Source organism: Talpa europaea (assembly GCF_964194135.1).
Source record: "Talpa europaea genome assembly, chromosome: 2".
In the NCBI taxonomy this organism is placed as follows: Eukaryota; Metazoa; Chordata; class Mammalia; order Eulipotyphla; family Talpidae; genus Talpa; species Talpa europaea.
In genome coordinates this window covers 67,693,652-67,715,792 of record NC_140068.1, presented here as the reverse complement: position 1 = coordinate 67,715,792, position 22,141 = coordinate 67,693,652, and the positions used below count along the sequence as shown (strand labels likewise).

Sequence of the window (22,141 nt, the reverse complement as noted above, 5' to 3'; positions counted from 1 at the left end):
AAATGTACAACTCAGGGAGAAAATAGGGAGATAAAGTCTTTAATGCGTCCTACCCGATCCGCCGACCTGGAAACCCAAAAAGCACTCTCCGAGCTGGCCGGACGCTGCAAGCTGGCAGAGAGTCAAAATGGGGGACCCCTCCAAAGCCCACGTGTCTGGCTTTATACCAACCTGGCTGCTTAACCCCACCCTCAGGTCCCAGCCACCTTTCCTTTGGTGGTGATGGGATTTGGAGTTCCCAGTGTCTTTGGCTTTGGCCTGGGGTGGGGGTGGAGTCCACGAAGCCTGTATGGAATTAGCTTTAGGACATCCTTTTCCCCCTAACAATTCTTGAAAAGTCCTGGTATTTTAAATCTCCCATGATATTTAATATAGAAAAGTATTTAATATTATTTTTTGATTTGGTGTCTTCTTTCCTTTTCTCTACCCCTTATTCCTTAGTATGATGTCATGATTTATTTATTTATTTTTATTTTTTTAAAAGATTTATTTATTTATTCATATAAGCAATGGGTACAGTCAGAAGCGTGGGAGGGCGAGAGAATTCACCAGAGCCAGAGCAGGGAGCAGAGCAGGCAGAAGGACCGAAGTACACTGCTGAGGGGAAGTACACTGCTGAGGGGAGCAGCGGGCGGCAGGAGAGGGCTGCGCACCATGTGGGACCCTCGCCCGGCGGCCCCGGGGATTGAACCCGGGCTGCAGAGGCTGCGGGCAGCTTCGCAACCCAGCGCTCAACCGCTGTGCCACCGGGGAGGCCCATGATGTCATGATTTAAAACTCATTCAGTGCAAGTAGGTAACATGGATTACTTTTCTATTTTCCTGTCCTCAGGTTACCAGAGAGAACTGCTCTATCAGAGAGATGATGGCTCTTTCAGTGCTTTTGGGAATAATGACCCCTCTGGGAGCACTTGGTAAGTGTTTCTGCTATCAGAACAAACACATGTCATGGAATAGGCCCTCACTAGGTCATCATGGCCATGGAACTGAAAATAATTCTATAAATAGACTCAGAGTCTGCTTTTTCCATAATCTGGTTTTAAAAGAGGTTCTCCTTTTTAAATGTAATCACAAAACACTAGCAAATCAAATGTTTTTATTTTTCAAAGAAAAGACATAAATCTGCTTTTGTTTGGAGAGAAAGCAGCAATAAAAATACCTATGATGATCTTGTGGCTGGCAAGAAAAATTGTTAGAAATATTGGGTGATTGTGACATAGTTCTTTCTTTAATCTGACATGATCAACACAAATTTTGTGTTAGTACAGTTAATGACGTTTTTATAAAGTTATTTTTTTGTGAAGAATAGTGATGGAATTAGGTAACAAGCGTTCAGTTTCCTCCACAATTTAATCTGTGTGATTGATTGGTTTTAGATGATGAATTTCTCTCCTTGTACTAAGAGTACTACTCCTTGTACTGTATATCATTGAGAAAAAGATTGACTAATTGTATCTGAAGGGTTAGACCAAGCATGCCTTGGTAACAACTACCACATGGCAACAGTTTGTTAACAAAGGCTTCTTTAGTATTGCTCATGCTGCATTTCCACTGTGGGTCAGCAGAGGGCTCTGCAGTCTTTGCTTCAGCTGCCACTCTCTCCCTAGTCTTGGCCTAGCCTGAGAAGAGAAGTCTGGTTGTAGCTAGCACTGGCAATTAGATGCTTCAGCCTGGGTGTAACATTTCTTCTTACTTTATTATTTTCAGCGCTAGTTACATGGCCCTGCCTAACTCTGTATACTCAGAGTTATAGAGAACTGGGCATTATTGAATATTAGTCATGATTATTGCAACAATTTTTTTTTTTTTTTTAATAGGATGAACCAGATCTGCTTCATATTTTCTTTTGGCATGAGTCAGGATGTAGATCCATAAATAGAAAATTTTCAATGTTTTATTGCTTAATATTTTTTTCACTTCAATATTTAGTGTTCTGTGTCAGAGATCGGCAGGCTTTTTAGTAAAGGCTCAGGCAGTAAATATTTTAGACATTGAGAGCTGTGTAGAGTATCGCATATTCTCCCCTCCTACTCCCTTTCTCCTTCTTCCCGTGCCCCCCCCCACCCCTTTAAAACCATTCTTTTAGGAGGTGGGAGGAGAGTCATTTGTAAATAGACCCGGACTGTGTTTGGCCTGAGGAGCAGATTTGACCCAGAAAGATCTGGCTCACAAGCTGTTCTTTGCTGACTCCTATCCTATGAAGAGAAAATGTCCATTTCCTCCACTTAAAAGTACTGCAGTTTGATTGTTAACTACAAATACTTCATCCACAGCCTTAGGGATGAGTGAAATGTGTAATGATACCTTTTCTGGTAAATACCTAGAATAGTCCAAAGATGAATATCCTTGGATAATTTATTGAACTCTGACCATAAAATAATGATGTTGGATTGGATGACTTATAAGTTCCTTTCTAAATCTGATTTTTTGTGGGTTGACTTGAAATTTCTTGGCCACACTCAAGTGGAAACCAGATCTCCCAGCTAGGCAGAATTGTTTGTTTCCCTTCCCTCTGTGCCTTCCACCTTTCCTCCTTCCTTTCTTTCCCAAACTTTTTTTCCCTTTCTTTCCTTTGTTCCTTCAGTGATTTTTTCCCTTTGGTGAATCTTCTGATGTAAAAGATGTGTCATTATTGGTGCTTTTCTCATTTAGTGTTATTTGGGGGACTTTATAAAGTGTATTTAATGTATTTTTTCTCTTTTCACCAAGGTTGTCAGCTTTTGTTTTAAGATGTTTCATTGAAGCTGATCCGTACATAGATATTGATGAGAATGTGTTACGCAGAACATATACTTGGCTCAAAAGACACCAGAAATCCAGTGGCGAGTATTGGGAGCCAGGAAGAGTGATCCATAGTGAACTTCAAGGTGGCGCTAAAAGTCCAGTAACGCTAACAGCATATATTGTGACTTCTCTCCTGGGATATAAAAAGTATCAGGTATTTAATTTTTTTAAAAGATGTATTTATTTTTATACAAGAGCTGGGGTATAGGCCAAAGGCACAGGAGGGTGAGAGGATTCATCAGAGACAGAGCAGGGAGCAGAACAGGCAGATGGACCAAAACACACTGCTGAGGGGAGCAGCGGGGAGACAGGAGAGGTCTGCTGTGCCATGTGGGTATCTTCCTGGCTGGCCGGGAATTGAACCGGCACTGCAGAGGCTGTGGACAGCTTCACAGCGCTGCGCTCAACCCGCTGCACCAAGGGGGTGCCCCAGGTATTTAATTTTTAATTTAATAAATGATGGATGAGAAATTACTGGAAAGGTTGGTCTTGATGAGTCAAATATATGTCTGCAAGCTTGTAAGGAGTCTTTCAGTTTTGCATCACATTCATTTTTGCTGTGCTTTTGTGGTCACATTCCACAAACAGAACAAAAATATTAACCTGCTCTTTTAGAGTAACTGAGAAGATTCTGAAAATGCTTTCTGATTTAAATATCATTGTACCTACTATTGGTAAGATAAGTCAGTGCATATTTTAGCAATGAAAAGGTTAATTTCTTGAGGGACAGAAGATTCTTCAGTATTTGGGAATATATTTTAGCAAGTGTAGGTTGTGAGGATTTATTTACTTCTAAAATATCATGGAGCAATTCCAGTGTTTGCCAATTTAGTACAGAATATACCCACATTTTAAAAATCATGTTAAAAGGTCATGAATGCCTGGATGAGAATGTGATGGAAATCTTATGCTAATGAGCTTAATTTTACCTAGTGCTGTCTCAATGATTGATGTCTTTTTTGCTTAAAGCCAATGATCATTTCAATGATCAAAACAGGCATTCTCTATATTAAATGTCTATTATTTTCCCAGCCCAGTACTAGATATGATAGAAAATAAAACTTTTCCCTGAATTTAGAGCTTCAACACCCGAAAATCAAGTATGAGAATCTCTTTTTCAATCTATGCTCTCATCCTAGTTTATGATACTCAATGGCAGAAACACTGGCCAAAACTTTGCTTCTTATTTCCTCTAAGAAATGGCACCTACTTACTTATAAAAACTGGAAAGCAGTATGATATTCAAAATGCTTGGCATTCTTCAAATGTCAGTGATTATTGTTGATTACCATTGCCTATGACAAAATCACGTGCTTAAAGATACGGAGATTATTTTTTGCATGAATATAGTAAGGTAATTTTTGTTTACATAGGTGGTAATGGCAACATTTTAAACAATATTGTTTAAAATATTACTTTGAATGGTAAAATGTTAATTTTTTTCAAGCCTAATATTGATGTGGAAGACTCTATCAGCTTCTTGGAATCTGAATTCAATAGAGGAATTTCAGACAATTATACTCTAGCTCTTATAACTTATGCACTATCATCGGTGAGGAGTCCTAAAGCGAAGGAAGCTTTGAATTTGCTGACTGAGAGAGCGGAACAAGAAGGTAATGTATGGAGTCCATTTGAAGTTGTCAGCTTTAGGAAATATATAAATTATGTGAGAAAAATTGGTGAGCCAGATATGAAGTTGATTACCTTTTTATCTTCTGAACATAATGAAAACTGAAACACAGATGGTTAGATGGACCTGACATGGTCATGCTGCAGCTATCTCTAAGAATTTTCTAAAGGTTTTAGAGCTTTTTCTTAGATATGCTCTGTCCCGTGTCAGTTCCCTGATCCCATAGAAATGGGATCTGGCTTGGTGGCCTTGAGTGGGACCTTGGGTTGTAGGGAGACTTGGATTTAAATTCTGGCTACTACTTACCTTTATGAGGTTCAGTTTCCCCAACTGTAAAATGGGGATAACATTTAAAGTTGTTATGAGAATTATATGAGATAATATGCTGCTACATAGCCAGTATTCAACAAATATGGACTAAGATGCTAATAGAAATGCAAATGTTAAAAAGTGCTGTAAATTGTGTGTGTTTGTTTTATTTTTTTGAAATGATACTGTTTATGGACTAAAAGAGGACAAAAACTACAGATGTTGTTACTTCTCAACTGTCCACTATAGTCAGGAATCCAGAGGGGTGTGTGTGTGTGTGTGTGTGTGTGTGTGTGTGTGTGTGTTAGAGAAATGGGCATGCGTAGACAGAAATAATTTTAGGTAATTTCCGTTTATTCAAAGCTCTGTTAATTCAAGAAGGGATAACTGTAGAAAGTGTTTAAGAAACTTCTGAGACCGGAAAAAATGTATTATTTTATTAGCAATAACTTTGGTTGAATCATTAGTCCTACTGCAGTGCTAGGGACTAAGAAGATTACTTCATGGCCAGATGATAGTTATCTCACATTCCAACTAAGTGTAATCATCATCTAAGTATTTGAGAGAAGAGGAGGGAGCACCAAGTAGGAAGTCCCTCTGGGTGTTAGCAGAAATCTCTGGGAAGATTGCTGAGTTTGCCAGATACTTTATTTTTTGGGTGGGGGTGGTATTAGATTTTGAACTTGTAACTCCAGCTTTCAGATAATGAAAAAAGGAGAGGTTTCTCAAAATGTAGAGCTGGTTAGTGGCAGATTTCCAGGACAGGGAAATATGTCTTAAAATATTTTGGGGATGGCTTGGTCAGATAAATTATGTACATTATCTTCTGGAATATAGTATATGTTTTCTTTTATTTGTAATTCTCTAGTCTTGAGCCAAGCATATGGAATTTCTCTTGGGTAAAGTATTTTCATCAAAACATTCTAAAATATAAGCATTAGGAAAAGGATGAAAATTTATGTAAAAATAGTTTAAAAAGTTACATGTAAGTATGCAAGTGTGTGTGGTATATGTGTTTGTGAATACACATATATTTGCTTGGCATAAATACACACATTAATATGTGTATAAATATGTATAAACATATATACTTTGTGTGTGTATGTGTATATATATATATATATATATATATATATAAAATGCTAGTCAAGTAGAACTTGAACCAATATGGAAATATTTAGCGGTATAAAATGTAATTTTTCTAGAATTGGTCAGAATGTTATTAATTTTCTCTTGCAGGGGGCATGCAATACTGGGTGTCACCAGTGTCCAGACTTTCTGAATCCTGGCAGCCAAGCTCCCTGGATATTGAAGTTGCCGCCTATGTGCTGCTCTCACATTTTCTGCAGTTTCAGGTTTTGGAGGGAATTCCGATTATGAGGTGGTTAAGCAGTCAAAGAAATAGCTTGGGAGGTTTTGCATCTACCCAGGTGAGACATGACCAGATGATAGTTTTTTTATTTTTTTAATTTTTTCCAGTGTCATCAACCGCTGCACCACCAGGGAGGCCCAATAGTTTTTTTTTTTTTTTAATAAAATATTATTGATTTACCATTAATTTACAATAGGTTTTGGGGGTACATCTTTTACTTCTATACAGGTGTGTGGGCTTTACCTCATCTGCCACCAAAGTTCGAGTGCCCTTCCCACTATCGGGTTGATGCCCTTTGCCCTATCTTCCCACCCCTCATCCTCTCCCACTCTGAAAACCACTTATTTTTCATAGTCAGCTGTTATTTTTGTTGTGATTTGTTAGTTCATTTGCTTTGGTTATTTATATGCCACATTTAAAAGAAACCATATGGCTATTGCCTTTCACATTCTGAGTTACTTCACTTAGCATAAGCACTTCAAGTGTCATCCATGTTGTCTCAAAGACTAGATATCATTTTTTTTAATAATTGAGTGGTATTCCATTGAGTACACATCACACTTTCATTATCCAGTCGTCTGTTGATGGGTATTTAGGTTTCTGTGTCATAGCTTTTGTTACTAATTTGCTGTAAACATAGGGGTGCACAAACCGTTTTGAATTAGTGTTTTCAAATTCTTTGGATAAATATATAGGGAATAGCTAGGGAGAGGTGTTACTGGGTCTTAAGATATTTTCATTTTTTATATATGTTTTAAAAATTTTTATTATTTTTAATTTATATATTTTATATCATTATATATATCATTGTCCATTTTTAAACAATGTTTGCTTTTTTTTCTTTCCATTTTATATTTTTATATATTTAAGGAGTCTCTTATTTTCCATAGGGGCTGCACTGATTTACATTTCCACTCAGAGTGCATGAGAATTCTTTTTTTCATTGTCCTTTTTTATCTATGATAGCTGATATAGTGGGTGCTCACTTCCAGTCAGCATGTATTTCCTTAGTCTCTCCTGCATTCTTTTTTTTTTTTTTTAAAGATTTATTTATTTATCTATACAAGCACTGGGTACAGTCAGAAGCGCGGGAGGGTAAGAGAATTCAGCAGAGACAGGGCGGATAGCAGAACAGGCAGTCTGATGAAGTACACTGCCAAGGTTTGCAGCAGTTGGCAGGAGAGGTGTGCGCGCCATGTGGGACCCTCGCCGGCATCCAGGGATCGAACCGGCGCTGCAGAGGCTGTGGGCAGCTTCGCAACCCAGTTCTCAGCTGCTGCGCCACTGGGGAGGCCCTCTCCTGTATTCTGTCACTGTTCTTTCAGGAGGTTCAAAGAGGAACTAGGGAAAGTTCCATTCTTAAGAAAGATGGATGACTGTAAAGGGATTCCTAAATATTACAAATTTTATTCTTTGGAGACCTTGACATAAACCTTATATATTTTATATAGATTTACTAATGTTTTTTGTTTCTCAACAGGATACTGTTGTGGCTTTGAAGGCCCTGTCTGAATTTGCAGGCTTAATGAATGCAGAAAATACAAATATACATGTGTCTGTGACTGGGCCTAGCTCACTGAGTCCTGTAAAGTTTCTGATTGGCACACAGAATCGCTTTCTCCTCCAGTCAACAGAGGTGGGACTAAAAGGGCAGTTATTTACAATTTTGTGTAGATGATTCCTTATAATGTAATACTGATTTATTTTCATTCTGTTGACTTCAACAAAGACTTGTTCCCAGAGCTCTGTAGAGAGACAGGTAGGATGGTGTGACTTTATTTGAGTTGGTGAAGTGAGGGGGGAGTAGGAACTCTGGAAAGATTTGGAAAAGGAAAAAAACATGGGAACTGTTCTATTGGGAAAGGAATGGTGCTTCTAATTGTCACAGGACCTGTGCTAGGTTTCTTTATGTGCTATTGCAATTTATTTCTGAAACCAACACTATAAGTACGTACTTTTATCTCTATTGTGCACATGATAAAATTCTCATGAGAGGTTAACTTGCTCAAGATCATGTTACTATTAACAGGAGAACTAAGATTTGAATGATGGTTTCAAAGACCACGTTCTTTTCAGCTGCATTGTATGCTGTCAAGGAGAATTGATAAAGCCAGTGTTGGAATTCTTAATTTATTTATTTAGAATTCTTACTTTAAGGTGGAGTAAAGAAATATGTAACACCTTAACTTTATTCCTTTGGTTAATCTTGTGGGAAGTTGAAGGTAATGGATGACAGTGGTAACTTCAAGGCTGGTGACTAAGGGAAAGTCATATGTAACACCTTAACTTTATTCCTTTGGTTAATCTTGTGGGAAGTTGAAGGTAATGGATGACAGTGGTAACTTCAAGGCTGGTGACTAAGGGAAAGGGTAATGGCAAAGGAAATAAAAGGAATAAAGTTGTCATGGTCCATGATGATGTGTCTTGTGTTCTCAGGAAGACCGGAAGATAAGGCCTTCAGGATGAGGGAGGCTAGAGGAGGAAGATGACTTTTGTTTTATGTTTTCTGTATTTCAGCCCTACAGAGGGCAGACCTGACAGTGGCAATAACATGCCCCTCTAAAGGGCAAAAGTGAGGGTGTGTGGAATGTGTCTACTTCCTCTGCCTTCTCTTCTCTTACTTGGTTGACCCATAGCTTATTATATATGTGGACATGTAAAGTTCTTAGAGCTTTCTATAGCTTGCTTATACAACTAATAAAGGATAACACCAATTTCATATGCTACTTGGGAGAACCTGGATATGGGAAAATAAACTATTCTTTTTGTCCTTCCTTTGTCCAGCTTCCTTTGATACAGCCAACTGCAGTTAATATTTCCGGAAATGGTTTTGGATTTGCGGTTTGTCAGGTGTGTAATAATGGCTACTTTTGTTTAATTAAATTTGAATTTTTAAAAAAAGATTTATTTATTTATGCATACAAGAGCTGGGATACAGGCCAGAGGAGTGAGGGGTGAGAGGATTCACCAGAGACTGGGTGGGGAACAGAACAGGCAGACTGACCGAAGTACACTGCTGAGGGGAGCAGCGGGCGAGTCAGGAGAGGTCTGCTGCGCCATATGGGTTGCTCCCTGGCTAGCCAGGGTATTGAATTCGTGCTGCAGAGGCTGCGGACAGCTTCATATGTTGCGCCACCAAGGAGGCCCTAAATTTGAATTTTTATAGTAATTATTTGGTTTGGGGCACTGCTTTCTTTCATTTAAATAACATATAAAAATCTTAATTATTTTTAAATCAATTTGGCAAAATAAATGACTCTCTTTAATAAGGAAGTATTAGAGGTGTTTGTTACTAGCTAGTGAGTGGACAGCAATTATATGGACTCCTAATCTGTTCACACAAAATTTCTTGAGTATTATATACTTTTTAAAGTCAGGATTAAAGTCCTCCAATATGATTCATGAGACTTGTTGGGAACTCCCACTTTTCTTTAAATATAACTCAGAAATTGTAATGCTAGCAAGAGCTTTTACTATGACTTGGAAAATAAACAAATTTTAATTACAACTTTTTAATAGTCATCTAACAGTATAAAGGTTGACATTATTACAAGTAATTGACTTGAAGATAGAAAATGTGTCCCTTTAATATTAAATCTTATATAGAAGTAAATAAAACAATGAAATTATGATATGTTCAGTGCTCTGGTGTAAAAAGAAAATCTAAAGAAACCTACTTTTTATGGTGCAGTAGGGATTAGTATAAAACACAAGTAGAATGAAAAATACTTGGTGGAATAGTTATACATAAAACATGAAAAATCATAGAAACTTTAAAACTATCATATTAGAAACCCAAAATAATGATTGTTTTGGTTACAAAAAGCAAATCCTGAAAGATTTACTGTGAAAACAAAAAATTGACTATTGTAGAGAAAAGATACATTAAAAGAAATAGCATAAGAAACTGTTCTTATGAAGAGAACAGTTATACTTGCTGAGTAGGGCATAATTTGAAAAGTTCAAATAATTGCCAGATTTTTATGATACTTGAATCACAGTAAATGTTTTTAAAGGATCTAGGAAAAATGATCTCAGTTAAAAAGAATGGTATTCAATGAAATAGAGAGGAAAAGAAAAGAGTAAATAATTTGTATGGATCTTTTCAAATAGACACCATGTGAAAATTCTCACCCCCAAGTTGTTTTACAATGCAAACAGTAAATCCAAAAATAAATGCACAGGATATTTTTGATACAATTAAATAAACATATATACTTAAATCCGTATTGGTTAGAATTTATTCTAGAGAAACCCGATGTAGATAAGTTACTGAAGCCAAATAATTTTGACTTGAGGTTTGAAGGACATAGGATTAGATATGGTAGCTACTGGTCAGAATGTTCACTTGTTCTATATATCAACATGCAGAAAACAAAAAGTAGGGACCAGTAGTCAATTTTAAGTCATTGTTTCTAAGCTTTTATAACAATATTAGTTATAATGATAGTTTATTAATTAGTAAAACTAATTTTTTTTATTGAAATTTACAAATCTCATTAGGTTTATTCTGAAGGGACTCAATACCTAATACTTAGAATACATAATGATGGTAATTTATTATTAATGATTTATTGCTATTTTATTATTTATGCTCATTTGTATACCTATTGCAGCTCAATGTAATTTATAATGTGAAAGATTCAGAGAATTCTAGAAGACGAAGATCCATCCAAAATGAAGAAGCCTTTGATTTAGATGTTGCTGTAAATGATAATAAAGATGATGTCAATCATTTGAATTTGAATGTGTGTACAAGGTTGGTATCTATGTTCCTCCTCTTCCTTTTTCTCCTCGTATAACATTTGATGATTTAGTTGTATATAATTATCTAACTATATTAGTAGATAGAGTTAGCTTTAACAAAGATTTAAGTTACATATTTCATTTTAGATCAGAAACTAGAAATACTGCTAATTATATTGAAGCATTTCTTAATGTTTCCAAACTCATTTACATTATTTATAAAAAATTTAAAGTTTGTTGAATAAAACAAATTTAGTAAAAATTTAGTAAGACTCAGTCTAGTTTATAGAAACTTTAACCATCCGTATTTAATACTCCAAAATTGATTACATCTTGCTATTTTTCTGTTAAATATTTATTTTAGGTTCATATTTAGCCATTAGTGGTATGCTTTAAGTTAGAGCCTCTAAAGAGCATTCAAGTGCAAAATATAAACTTTTAGTCTAAAAAACCATTTAATCAGTATGAAGGGAAAGGGGAAGAGGGTGGGTAAATTGGGATAGAGGGGGTGATTGTATGGTGAAGGATAGAACTGGACTTTTTGTGGTGAACTTAAAGTTTTGTATACATATGTTGATTTTCAATAATGCATACCTGAAAATTTCATAATGTTATAATGCAATATTACTTCAATTAAATAAAGACCTCAGTTAAAAAAAGGTTATGTAAGTTCAATAAAGAGGTAGTTTTTTCAGACAATGAAACTATTCCTTTAAATGGATCTTACCTTGCATAATTAACCACTTACAACTTCTGGGACTACTTAATAAGGTGAGTCTTAAATTTGGTCTATATTCAGAGGATCTGAGGATCGTGTTTAGTCATAAGGGAAAGTGGTTCTACCTCAGACTTACTGATGTCACAGAATTCAGATCTGTAAAACTGCCTTTTTCAGCTTTCTTGGTCATTCCAATGCACACACAAGTTTGAGGGCAATTCCTTTGGAAAGTTCTTGAATAAAGAGACTTTACAATTTCTTCCTTGTCTGTCTGTCCTCTTACCACTGCATTTATTGATGTTAAGCTGGGAGTTATTGAAAAGGTGCGATAATATTGAGGATATGCTGTCTGCTCTTTTGCAGTACCCAGTTGGTTCTGGCTGAACTTAGCTTGTTGGGGTGGAAGTCACCCAGGTAGTACTGAGTTGTCAGATGCTATTCAGGGTGTTATCTGGGTGGTCCTTCAGGTGGTCAAACTTTTTTGCAATTACCTGAACCCAATCTCCTCCATTACTGTGACCATCTATATTATCTTTGAGCTGCCTTGTTCATGATTTTGGTATAAAATGTTACATGTGTTTGTCCCATTCCATACTTCATTGGGCATTTTGGAGCAGCAGCAGGGGTATAGCAAAGTCTCTTCAACTGATAAGAAAGTAAGACTCATTTTTCCATACTAAGCTTGCAGTTGGACTGTATTTTAATTTATTTTATTTTTTTAAAGATTTATTTATTTATGCATACAAGAGTTGGGGTACAGCCCAGAGATGCAGGGGGGTGAGAGGATTCACCAGAGACAGACCGGGGAACAGAACAGACAGATTGACCGAAGTACACTGCTGAGGGGAGCAGCGGGCGAGTCAGGAGAGGTCTGCTATGCCATGTGGGTTGCTCCCTGGCTGGCCGGGGATAGAACTTGTGCTGCAGAGGCTGAGGATTGCTTCATAGTGTGGTGCTTAACCCCTTGCTCTACCAGGGAGGCCCTGGACTGCATATTAGAATAACAACAAAAGTTATTATTATTAATGTTAACAACAGCACCTATATTTATCAAAACTTGCATGCTAGCATTGTACCATAAAGTTCTTTAATGTGCATTTCATTTAATCTGTACAATAACTCTATAAAGTATGTGTTACTACTATCTCTGCTTTTCTTATTCTTTCAATCAGTCAGTAATGATTGAGTCTCCATTATGTGCCAGATACAGATTCAGGTGTGGAAATACAATGGTGAGTCCAAACAGGCAAGACCCTGTCTTCATGGAATTTAATGTTTGGGGGGAGATACAGAAGTTATCAAAAACAAATTCCCAAGTAAATCTAAAATTCTAGTTTTGAAAAGGGCAAAGAAGAGTCTCATGGAGCCATGAGAGAGATTTTACCTTTTAGATTTTAGTTCAGATGAAGAAACTTTTATACATGTAAGGATGCAGCCTTTCAAATCTTATTCCAATACCAGCAGTCAGGTGGGCAACAGACTTTGATAGGTAGAGAGAGTGTGCATGCATACAAACATATATATGCTTTGTAATTTGTTTATAGATACTGTCTATCTGTGTCTGTCTTTTTTTGTGGGAGGACCTGGAGAAGGACAATATTTTCATGTGAGGGTAGAAATTTTATAAAAAGGATTTAGAAAAATTTGATATGAAGTACAAATAACATTTTCAGTCAGTTTTTTCAGGGGAACTCTATATAAGATAAACTGATTTGTGGAATATGAATAACCAAAGAGAACAAACTGGCAAAGCACAGAAAAGATAATTCTTATACTCCATGGAAAATATATTGGTTACTAGAGGAAATAGGGGGAGGGAGGAGAAGATAGGGGAATGAAGGGGATAGGACATTGGCATATGGAGGGTAAGTGAAGCATGTGCACATATGGAGGTATGAAAATGTACCTCCAAATTACATAGCTGTGTAAATTGAAATTTGAGAAAAACAAAGATAATCCAGTATTTCAGGCAGTTTATTCCCATCTGTAAGATCCAACACCTTAGTCATCTCAGACCAGTTTTTCTGAGTGACTTGGTAATTTAACAAGTTCTGTTCCTGACTGATAGAAAGACCAGGTCTGTTAAGGCACTTTGGATGTTGTGCTGAAAGTCATGACATTTATTTGTTTTTCTTATCTGTAATTTTTGCTCAGAACCAAACACCTCTAGTTTTAATGTTCTTTCTAGTTTTCAATAGCATCTATTCTGTCTGAGTACATCTCCAAGCAGATGGTTTCGGTTGCTGAGTGTTGTAGAGCCAGCTGCAGTCAACAGTTGTACTGTGTGGCTTTTCAATCAGTCATGTCTGGCAGGCATCACTTCGCTGCTCCAAAAAGCAAGATTTTGTAACAGCCTTTCTTGCCTTTGCCATCTGAAAGGACAACAGGAAGTAGCCTGATCCTTTCACGTTGGTGACAGACTCCTTTCCATAACCACACTGGGCTTTTTCTGCTCCAAGCAAAAAGCTCTTGCCACCTATTCATTTTAGAAAAATAATTATTTTAAAGGAGGCAAATGTTGCTGGTACCAGATCCTTGATGCTCACATCATGTACCACAGGGTGAGAACAATGCAGTGTAATAAGACTTTCTGAGTCTTGTAATGCTCTCAAGGTGGCCAAAGAAAACACTAAATATGCTCCAAGTATGTGGAAGAACAAAGAGAAGGACTCTCCCTACTGGTCTTCTTTTTCTAAAACCAGATGAAGGGAAGTTGCTAAAAACTTGGCCCAGGTCTACTACAAAGTGGTCAAGTGATGCCTCTTTCTGTTCCTGGCTTTCAGCTGCAGACTTTAGTGCTGTCAACTTTTGAGAAAATGAAAAATGCAGTTCAGTTTGAAATCACCACTGAAACCCAGAGTTGCTGTTGGAAGGGAGTCTCGGTTGTGTTGCTGCATCCTAGAAGATAATTCTGTTAAATTGCAGGCATTTCTCACTGGATACAATGAACAGTGTTATATCACTCCTTGTTAGGTTGAAAAGTCTGAAGAGTTTTTCATGTGTAAGAAAAAGTTTAGCTATCTTTCCATTTTGTACAGTGATTTTTATTTCAACTTAGTAATTATTTGGAATAATGCTGGCAGTTTAAATTTTTTTGGCATTTGCAATAACTTTAGGTTTTTCTTTCATGCCTTCTTTGATATAGGTTTTTGGGCCCATCGAGGAGTGGCATGGCCCTTATGGAAGTTAACCTACTCAGTGGATTTACTGTGCCATCAGATGCAATTCCTCTGAGTGAGACAGTGAAGAAAGTGGAACATGATCATGGAAAAGTCAACCTGTATTTGGATTCTGTAAGTAGTAAAACATAATTTTATATAGGAACCACGACAAGGCTGTTTATTGTGTCAACCTTTATGCTTATTTTAAGTCATTCTTTTAGGTTTTGTTGTCCCTGAACGATTTTGTTTATTTTTTCTTCCCTTTTGGATTTTTTCTGTTTAATCTTGTATTGAAGTACCCTTATTTTACATCATTGTTACTACTTTGGGAATATAGGATCTCCCCCTTTAGGTGTAGTCACCATAGTGCACCCACCATCAAAGCACCCATTGTGCCCTCTCCCTACCCTTTTCTTACCCACCCCCTCTCTCTCTGGATGCCTCACCTCTGTGGTCAGGTTTTGAAGATTGGTTTTGAAGTTTGTCTTTGTCTGACCCTTTGTTTTGTTTCTCCATATTCCACATATAAGTGACACCATCTGGTATTTATCTTTCTCCTTCTAACTTATTTTGCTTAGCTTAATCCCTTTGAGCTCCATCTATATTGCTGCAAATGACATGAGTTTCTTTTTTGATCACTGGGTGGTATTCCATTGTGTTATATATCATGTCTTCTTGAACCACTCATCTGTTTTTAGGCACTTAGGTGGTTTTCATAGCTTGACTATTGTAAATAGTGCTGCAATAAACATAGCAGTGCAGGTTTCCTTTCAAATTAGTGATTTTGTATTCTTTGGATAGATATCTAGGAATGGAATTGCTGGGTCATATGGCAGATCCATTTTTAATCTTCTGACAAACCTCTATACTTTCCAGAGGGGCTTGACCAATTTATATTTCCGCCGTCAGTGTAAGATGATTCCTTTTTGCCCACACTATGTCCAGCACTTGTTGTTTCTGGTCTTTTTAATATGGACCATTCTCACAGGTGTGAGGTAGTATCTCATTGTGGTTTTAATTTGCATTTCCCTGATGATAAGTGATGATAAACCTTTTTTTATGTGCCTTTTTGGCTATGGATAAGTCTTCTTTGGACAAGTGCCTATTTTGCTCTTTTGCTCAGTTTTTGATTGAACTATTTGTTTTCTTTTTGTTGAGTTGTATGAGTTCTTTGTAGATCTTTGGTACCAGTCTTTTGTCATGCAAATATTTTCTCCCATTCCCTGAGTGATTTTAACATGGCAGCCATAAAGACATCATTATGAAATTAGTTTAAAGAGACTTTCTATTGAAAATATCATACCATTTTTTTAAAGATTTATGTATTTATGCATACAAGAACTGAGGTATAGGCCAGAGGTGTGGGGAGTGAGAAGATTTATCAGAGACAGAGTGGGGGGCAGAACAGGTGGAGCTATTGAAGTACACTGCTGAGAGGAGCAGAGGGTGAGAAAGGAGAGGTCTGCTGCACCCTGTGGGATAGTTCCCTAGCTAGGGATAGAACTCAGGCCACAGTGGCTGGCAAAAGCTTGATAGTGTGTGTCTTTAACCCCCATACCACCAAGGAGGCCCTCATACCATTATTTCAAAAATTCAGTATTTCAGTTTGAGAATTCCTCTTCTTTAGGGAATTGCTAAACATATTTGCTTACACACTGAATAAAAGCTTTAATTATGTATCTTAAAATACCTTCATGAAGCTTTCAATAAATCCCTAAAGGGTTAAGATTCCTTCATTGAAAGGTACTTGAATCATAGAAGAATATTCTCAGAGGTTTGGTCATTACAAATAAGCATTATATGGCCCTCTTATACTCCTTCTGTTGCTCTGTCTTAATTGCTGATCCAAAAATAATGCACATAAAATACGTGAGAGAAAGGTAAGTGAACAATTCAAGGCTCTTTTTGTTATGTTTCAAAACTGCTGGCATATAAGTTTATTCTTCTAACATCTGTGTGAAACTCATAGGTTGAATCAACATTGAGTTCTAAATGTTCTTAGGATTTCACGTTATTTGGGGGGCATATGTATGTTTCTTATTCCAATTTTTCCAAGTATGAATCAGAACCATATTATATCTACTTTCAAAATGCTAGTTCCTAAATGTTCTCATTTGTTTCAGGACTGCTTTGGTAAAATCCTGTTAAAATTAACTCAGAGTCTCTTGATTCTTTTGCTGTTCAGGAATTTTCATATATTTAATACTGGACTTTTAAAGCCTGGACTTAATTTGAATCTTGAAAAAAAAAAGACTTTTTATTTAATAATAAATTGTTTTGCAGTTTGGAATTTGTCCTGTTATCTGTGATGTTCTTGTTAATGGTCATCTTAATTTGAGTGACTCAAATATGTTTTGACTGATTAATTTGACTTTTCATTTAATACTATTCACTAATAATGGAATGTTTGAAGAATTTATCAATTTTAAATTCCTAAAGCATCAGTGTTTGCCATATGGTCACACGCTGTCCCTCCTGGAGGCAAGAAGGGCTGCCTATAGTACCCTATACCAGTAGGTTATTTGGTGTGGGGCACACTCCCTGCATGAGGGCTCCTTCACTTACTGCCTAAGGTGGCTCCCCGGAGTTGAGAGCAATTCTCTGGAGAAGGGAGCTGCCGTGTAATTGGAAGCAGCAACTTGGTGGGTGGGGGTGCCCTGCCTGAGATGGTGTGGGAGGAAGGCATGGCATCTGGGTGCTCTGGCCCCAGAGCATGCACCTTTATGCTTGCTGCTTACGTACCCTCTCCAACTCTCAGCATCTCAGTAAAATGGACATAAGAACAATACCTGTTGTTCCAGTTGTTTTGCAAGTTAAATGAGATAATTTATACAAAGTACTTACTATAGCTGTTGCAGAAATAAATTCTAGCCTTTTACCCAGGCAAGGGAAGAACAAGCGACTTCAGGAATGGTGAGGTCAGGAGAAGCTTTATTACTTATGCATGAGTTCTCAGACCTGGGCAGTCCCGTAAGGTCTGAGCACCTGTCTAGAGACAAAGGGTTTCTTTTATACACAACCATCTTACATTGATAACATTGGTTAGCAAGCACAACTATTTGCTGTAAAACTCCTAGACAAAGGGGGAAAGATGGACATTTGGGGATGTCCTTTGAGAGATAAATCAGCTTGGCCGGCTGTCCAACCTTGTTAAAATGTAACCTCTTGTACATAAGCTAAAACTAAGATGGAAAGCTCTCTAAGGAATGATTTATCAAGTAAGCAAACCTGTTATTTACAATTGCATTGGATTGTTTACTGCACCAGGCCTAAGACCCTTTCGCAGGAAAGATTTTATTTGCTTAGCAGTTCCCTTTCATAGTAAGACTATAGTTACAGTCTCATAGATTCCTAAATTTTCTTTGTTCTTCAAACTGATTAAGTAAAAGAAATATTTTATCATGAACACATATTCTGCCGCCTCCTTATGAATTTTTTGTATTTTTCAAGGTAAATGAAACCCAGTTTTGTGTTGATATTCCTGCCGTGAGAAACTTTAAAATTTCAAATACACAAGATGCTTCAGTGTCCATAGTGGATTACTATGAACCAAGTAAGTGTTTTCTGGAGTTCCTAATACTTCAGAAGTTAGGCCAGACCACTTATTCACTCATTCATTCATTGGTTTCTGGGGTGACCAGAATGTGTTGTTTGTGTATTGATGGGGGAGTTTAGGAAGTGGGGTGCAGGAGGTAAACTATCCATTTGGTTATTTTTAAAATTAATTTATTATCTTATATTGTTGTTAATTTTTGGACAGTGTTTGATTTCTCCCCTTAGGTGTAGTCCCCGTAGTTCTCCCACCACCGTAGCACCTATGATCCACACCATTGGTCCCTTGCACTTTTCCCCCGTTTTGACTCATCTCCCTCTCCTACCCCTGCTGCGTGCCTCAGATCTGTGGTCAACGTGCAAGTTTTGTCTTTTTCATTTTTTATTCGATTTTCTATTTTCCGCATATAAGTGAACCATATATTAAAGTGAAGACAATTGATAACTTACAATGGTAGTACTTAGCCTATGATACTAAAAATTGATGTTTTTGTGCATAACACCTTAGGTTTTTAACTTCCGATTACAAAATTTACAAAGAAAAATTGATAGAGGGTCCAGTTATGTTCAGTTTCCAAGTTTTGCTTCTCTTCCCGCATTCCATGTGATTTCTGCTTTGAAATAGGAGTTCTTCAGGAGAGGATTTGAAAGTCATCCACACAGGTTAGCTGTTTCTTCATTGAGGGAGTCTGTTACTTGGCTAAAATATATATATCAGGGTGGTTATTTTTTTAGTGCTTCAAGGAAAATGTCTGCTTGGAAAATAACTCGAGCTTCTCTGAATTTACTGGTAACTTCCTTATAAAATGTTAGAAATTTAGGATGTGAAAGTAGCGATCACCCTAGTGGATTTAGGACTAATCTACATTCATCAGAAAGTGACACTTTGCCAGAGTGTGATGTGTAGCTGAACATTCCTAACTGGAATATGTCTTACCCTGAGTAAGCACTTCTGGGAGCTCAGAACCTTCAGAATGTATGAGAATTGTGAACATTTTCACAGATAATATTGCAGATAATTACACTTTAAAATAAAATGGGCTTGTTCACATTGTTGATAGTGTTTTATAGAGTGTTCATTTAAGACAAGCCAGTTTCTCTCCTCTCCTGCTGTTGGAATTGGGAACAATATTTGCCCTGGTTAAAAAAATACACCAGGGATACTTTAAGATAGTACCCCATTATCCTGCCCTGTTTTTAAATCAGATTGCACAGTTTATTTGTCTTAAGTGTTTGGAGAACATTTTAAACACTTAAGAAACAAAAAACAGTTATGTAAGTTTTTTGTAGAAAACAACTTATTTATGAGGGGGCCATTTTAAAATACAACAATGGGAAAGATCAGAATAATAGAAACAATCCATTTTGAAAATCCTAAACTTAAAAACTTATAACATTAAAATTGGCAAAAAATCATGAAGAAATTTGTAAATAGAATAAAAAAGCAGTAAATAGAGAAATCATTTGTTTTGTAGTAAGTTACTCTAATGTTATAGGTGCTTTATAAAACAGAATTTAAAAAATTAGCTTGTCCTAGGGCCTCCCCGGTGGCGCAGCAGGTTGAGCACAGTGCTGTGAAGCTGTCCGCAGCCTCTGCAGCGCCGGTTTGATTCCCGGCTGGCCAGGGAGAGACCCATATGGCGCAGCAGACCTCTCCTGTCTCACCCGCTGCTCCCCTCAGCAGTGTACTTCAGTCCTTCTGCCTGTTCTGTTCCCTGCTCTGTCTGTGGTGAATTCTCTCACCCTTCTGCGCCTCTGGACTGTACCCCAGTGCTTGTATAAATAAATAAATTTTCAAAAATAATTAGCTTGTGCTATAAAATTTACTTAAGTTGAATAATTTGTAGAGACTGTGTAAAGAGCACAGTCTCTAATGCTCTCAACATTTTTTTTATTTATTTTTTATTATTATTTATTTTTTATAGAGGCATGTTATTTATTTATTTATTTGTTTGTTTTGTTTATACTTGCACTGGGTACAGTCAGAAGCGCGGGAGGGTGAGAGAATTCACCAGAGCCAGAGCGGGGAGCAGAGCAGGCAGAAGGAACGAAGTACACTGCTGAGGGGAGCAGCGGGCGGCAGGAGAGGTCTGCGCGCCATGTGGGACCCTCCTCCGGTGGCCGGGGAGCAGCCGGGGATCGAACTGGCGCTGCAGAGGCCGGGCAGCTTCGCAACCCAGCGCTCAACCGCTGTGCCACCGGGGAGGCCCTGCTCTCAACATTTTAAAGCTGTGTTGAGGTTCCTCAAAAAACTGAGGATCTACTATATGATCTAGTGATTCTACTCCTAGGAATCTACCCAGAGGAATAGAAGGAAACCTGCACTCCTTTGTAAACAGTGTTTATTGTAACACTGTTTACAATAACCAGTGTTATTGTAAATACAATAACCAGTGTTTATTGTTTACAATAAACCAGTGTTTATTGTAACACTGTTTACAATAACCAAGATATGGAAACAACCTAAATACTCCAAAACAGGTGAATGTATCAAGAAGATGTATACATATACAATGGCATACTGCTCAGCCTTCAAAAAAGATAAACTCATGCAGCAACATGGATGTAGCTAAACAAAATAAGTCAGAAGGAAAAAAATATCAATGGTTTCACTCATATGTGGAATATAGAGAAATCGAACAAAGGGTCAGGGAAAAAAAGACAAAACTTGCAAACTGACCATAGATCTCAGGCATACAGCAGGGGAGGGTATGGGGTCAAAACGGAAGGGAAGAGCACAAAGGACTATGGTGAGGTGAGAAATATAGGGCTTACACCTGAGGGGAGAAATCAAATACTCTCCAAAAAAGATCAACGATATAAGAAAATAAATAAATAAATAAACAAAATAAATAAAATAAAACAAAATGGTGAAACAAGGTATTGCACAGGCAAATTCCTCTCCATACTTTTGTATTTTAAAATAAAGCCACAGCAACATCATTTCAGTATTGGTAATGATTAGAGCTTTATTTGAATGCATAGAAAATGTCACTGTAAAATAAACTCCGAAGAAGGTTAAACATTCCTCACTCTGAAATCTTTCCTGTTCCTGTGAGAGATGAACTTTGTGTCTGTGACTGGGATGCAGGGGCAGCTGTGACTGGGATGCAGGGGCAGCTGCAGGCTATTTTCTCTCTCACATGCTGGGCAGTTGTGGGCAGGATTTGGTTAGCACTCTGGACCCCTTGTGAGCATTTTGGTTGTTTCTTTCAGAGAAAAATACAGTCATATGAGAAAGGAAAAACATAGAAAACTGTATTGAAATGCTCTTAAGATTTGGCAAAGTGCATGTTTCTAAACAAGTTTGATGTGTAAACCCATGTCTACCTTTCTGAACAGGGAGACAAGCGGTGAGAACTTACAACTCCAATGCGAAGCTGTCTTCCTGTGACCTCTGTGGAGATGCTCACGGCTGCAGTCTTTGTGACAACACAGTTTCAGCCTCGTGCCGTCATGCTTCAGTCATTTTCATTTTTGGTTTTATGCTTCTGTTCTCTTTGCTACATGGGCGGTGATTTATTTTTTTAAGGACTCCATGTAACACATTTCCAGAAGTCACTCGTGATTGTCTTGTTTTCATAATCAAATATTGTGTCTATTTTGAAAGATTTTTTTTTTCTTTTTATGGGATTGAGGGATGGTGGACGACAGGTCCCTGCAGCTGCAGCTGTATAGATTTCTTCATCTGACTTCTGTGTGGGACAAGAATAAAAATTACTGTAGTTGTATTCCTTATTTCACCCTCAAAATGTTTTAGGATTTTTTTGGTAAGTTTATTTTCTTCAGAATAAATGTGTTATTTTAGATTATTCTCTTTATTTTCTAGAAGAAATGAGCCAAGTTTCTTAAGCATTATTATATACCAGT

General features: G+C 37.3%; 1 protein-coding gene across 1 annotated transcript in view; it reads left to right on the top strand.

Annotated features, from left to right (window-relative positions):
* The window catches only part of CD109 (CD109 molecule), a gene marked incomplete at both ends in the record, with an annotated part of 123,047 nt that extends 101,258 nt beyond the window's left edge, over positions 1–21,789 (top strand). The window contains 10 exons of the mRNA XM_084258676.1: positions 832–913; positions 2,709–2,937; positions 4,231–4,396; positions 5,962–6,152; positions 7,575–7,730; positions 8,879–8,944; positions 10,711–10,853; positions 14,704–14,851; positions 18,170–18,272; positions 21,614–21,789. Of these exons, the coding sequence (XP_084114802.1) occupies positions 832–913; positions 2,709–2,937; positions 4,231–4,396; positions 5,962–6,152; positions 7,575–7,730; positions 8,879–8,944; positions 10,711–10,853; positions 14,704–14,851; positions 18,170–18,272; positions 21,614–21,789 (1,460 nt within the window). The remainder of the gene's footprint in view (positions 1–831; positions 914–2,708; positions 2,938–4,230; positions 4,397–5,961; positions 6,153–7,574; positions 7,731–8,878; positions 8,945–10,710; positions 10,854–14,703; positions 14,852–18,169; positions 18,273–21,613) is intronic.
* Positions 21,790–22,141: the final 352 nt, after the last annotated feature.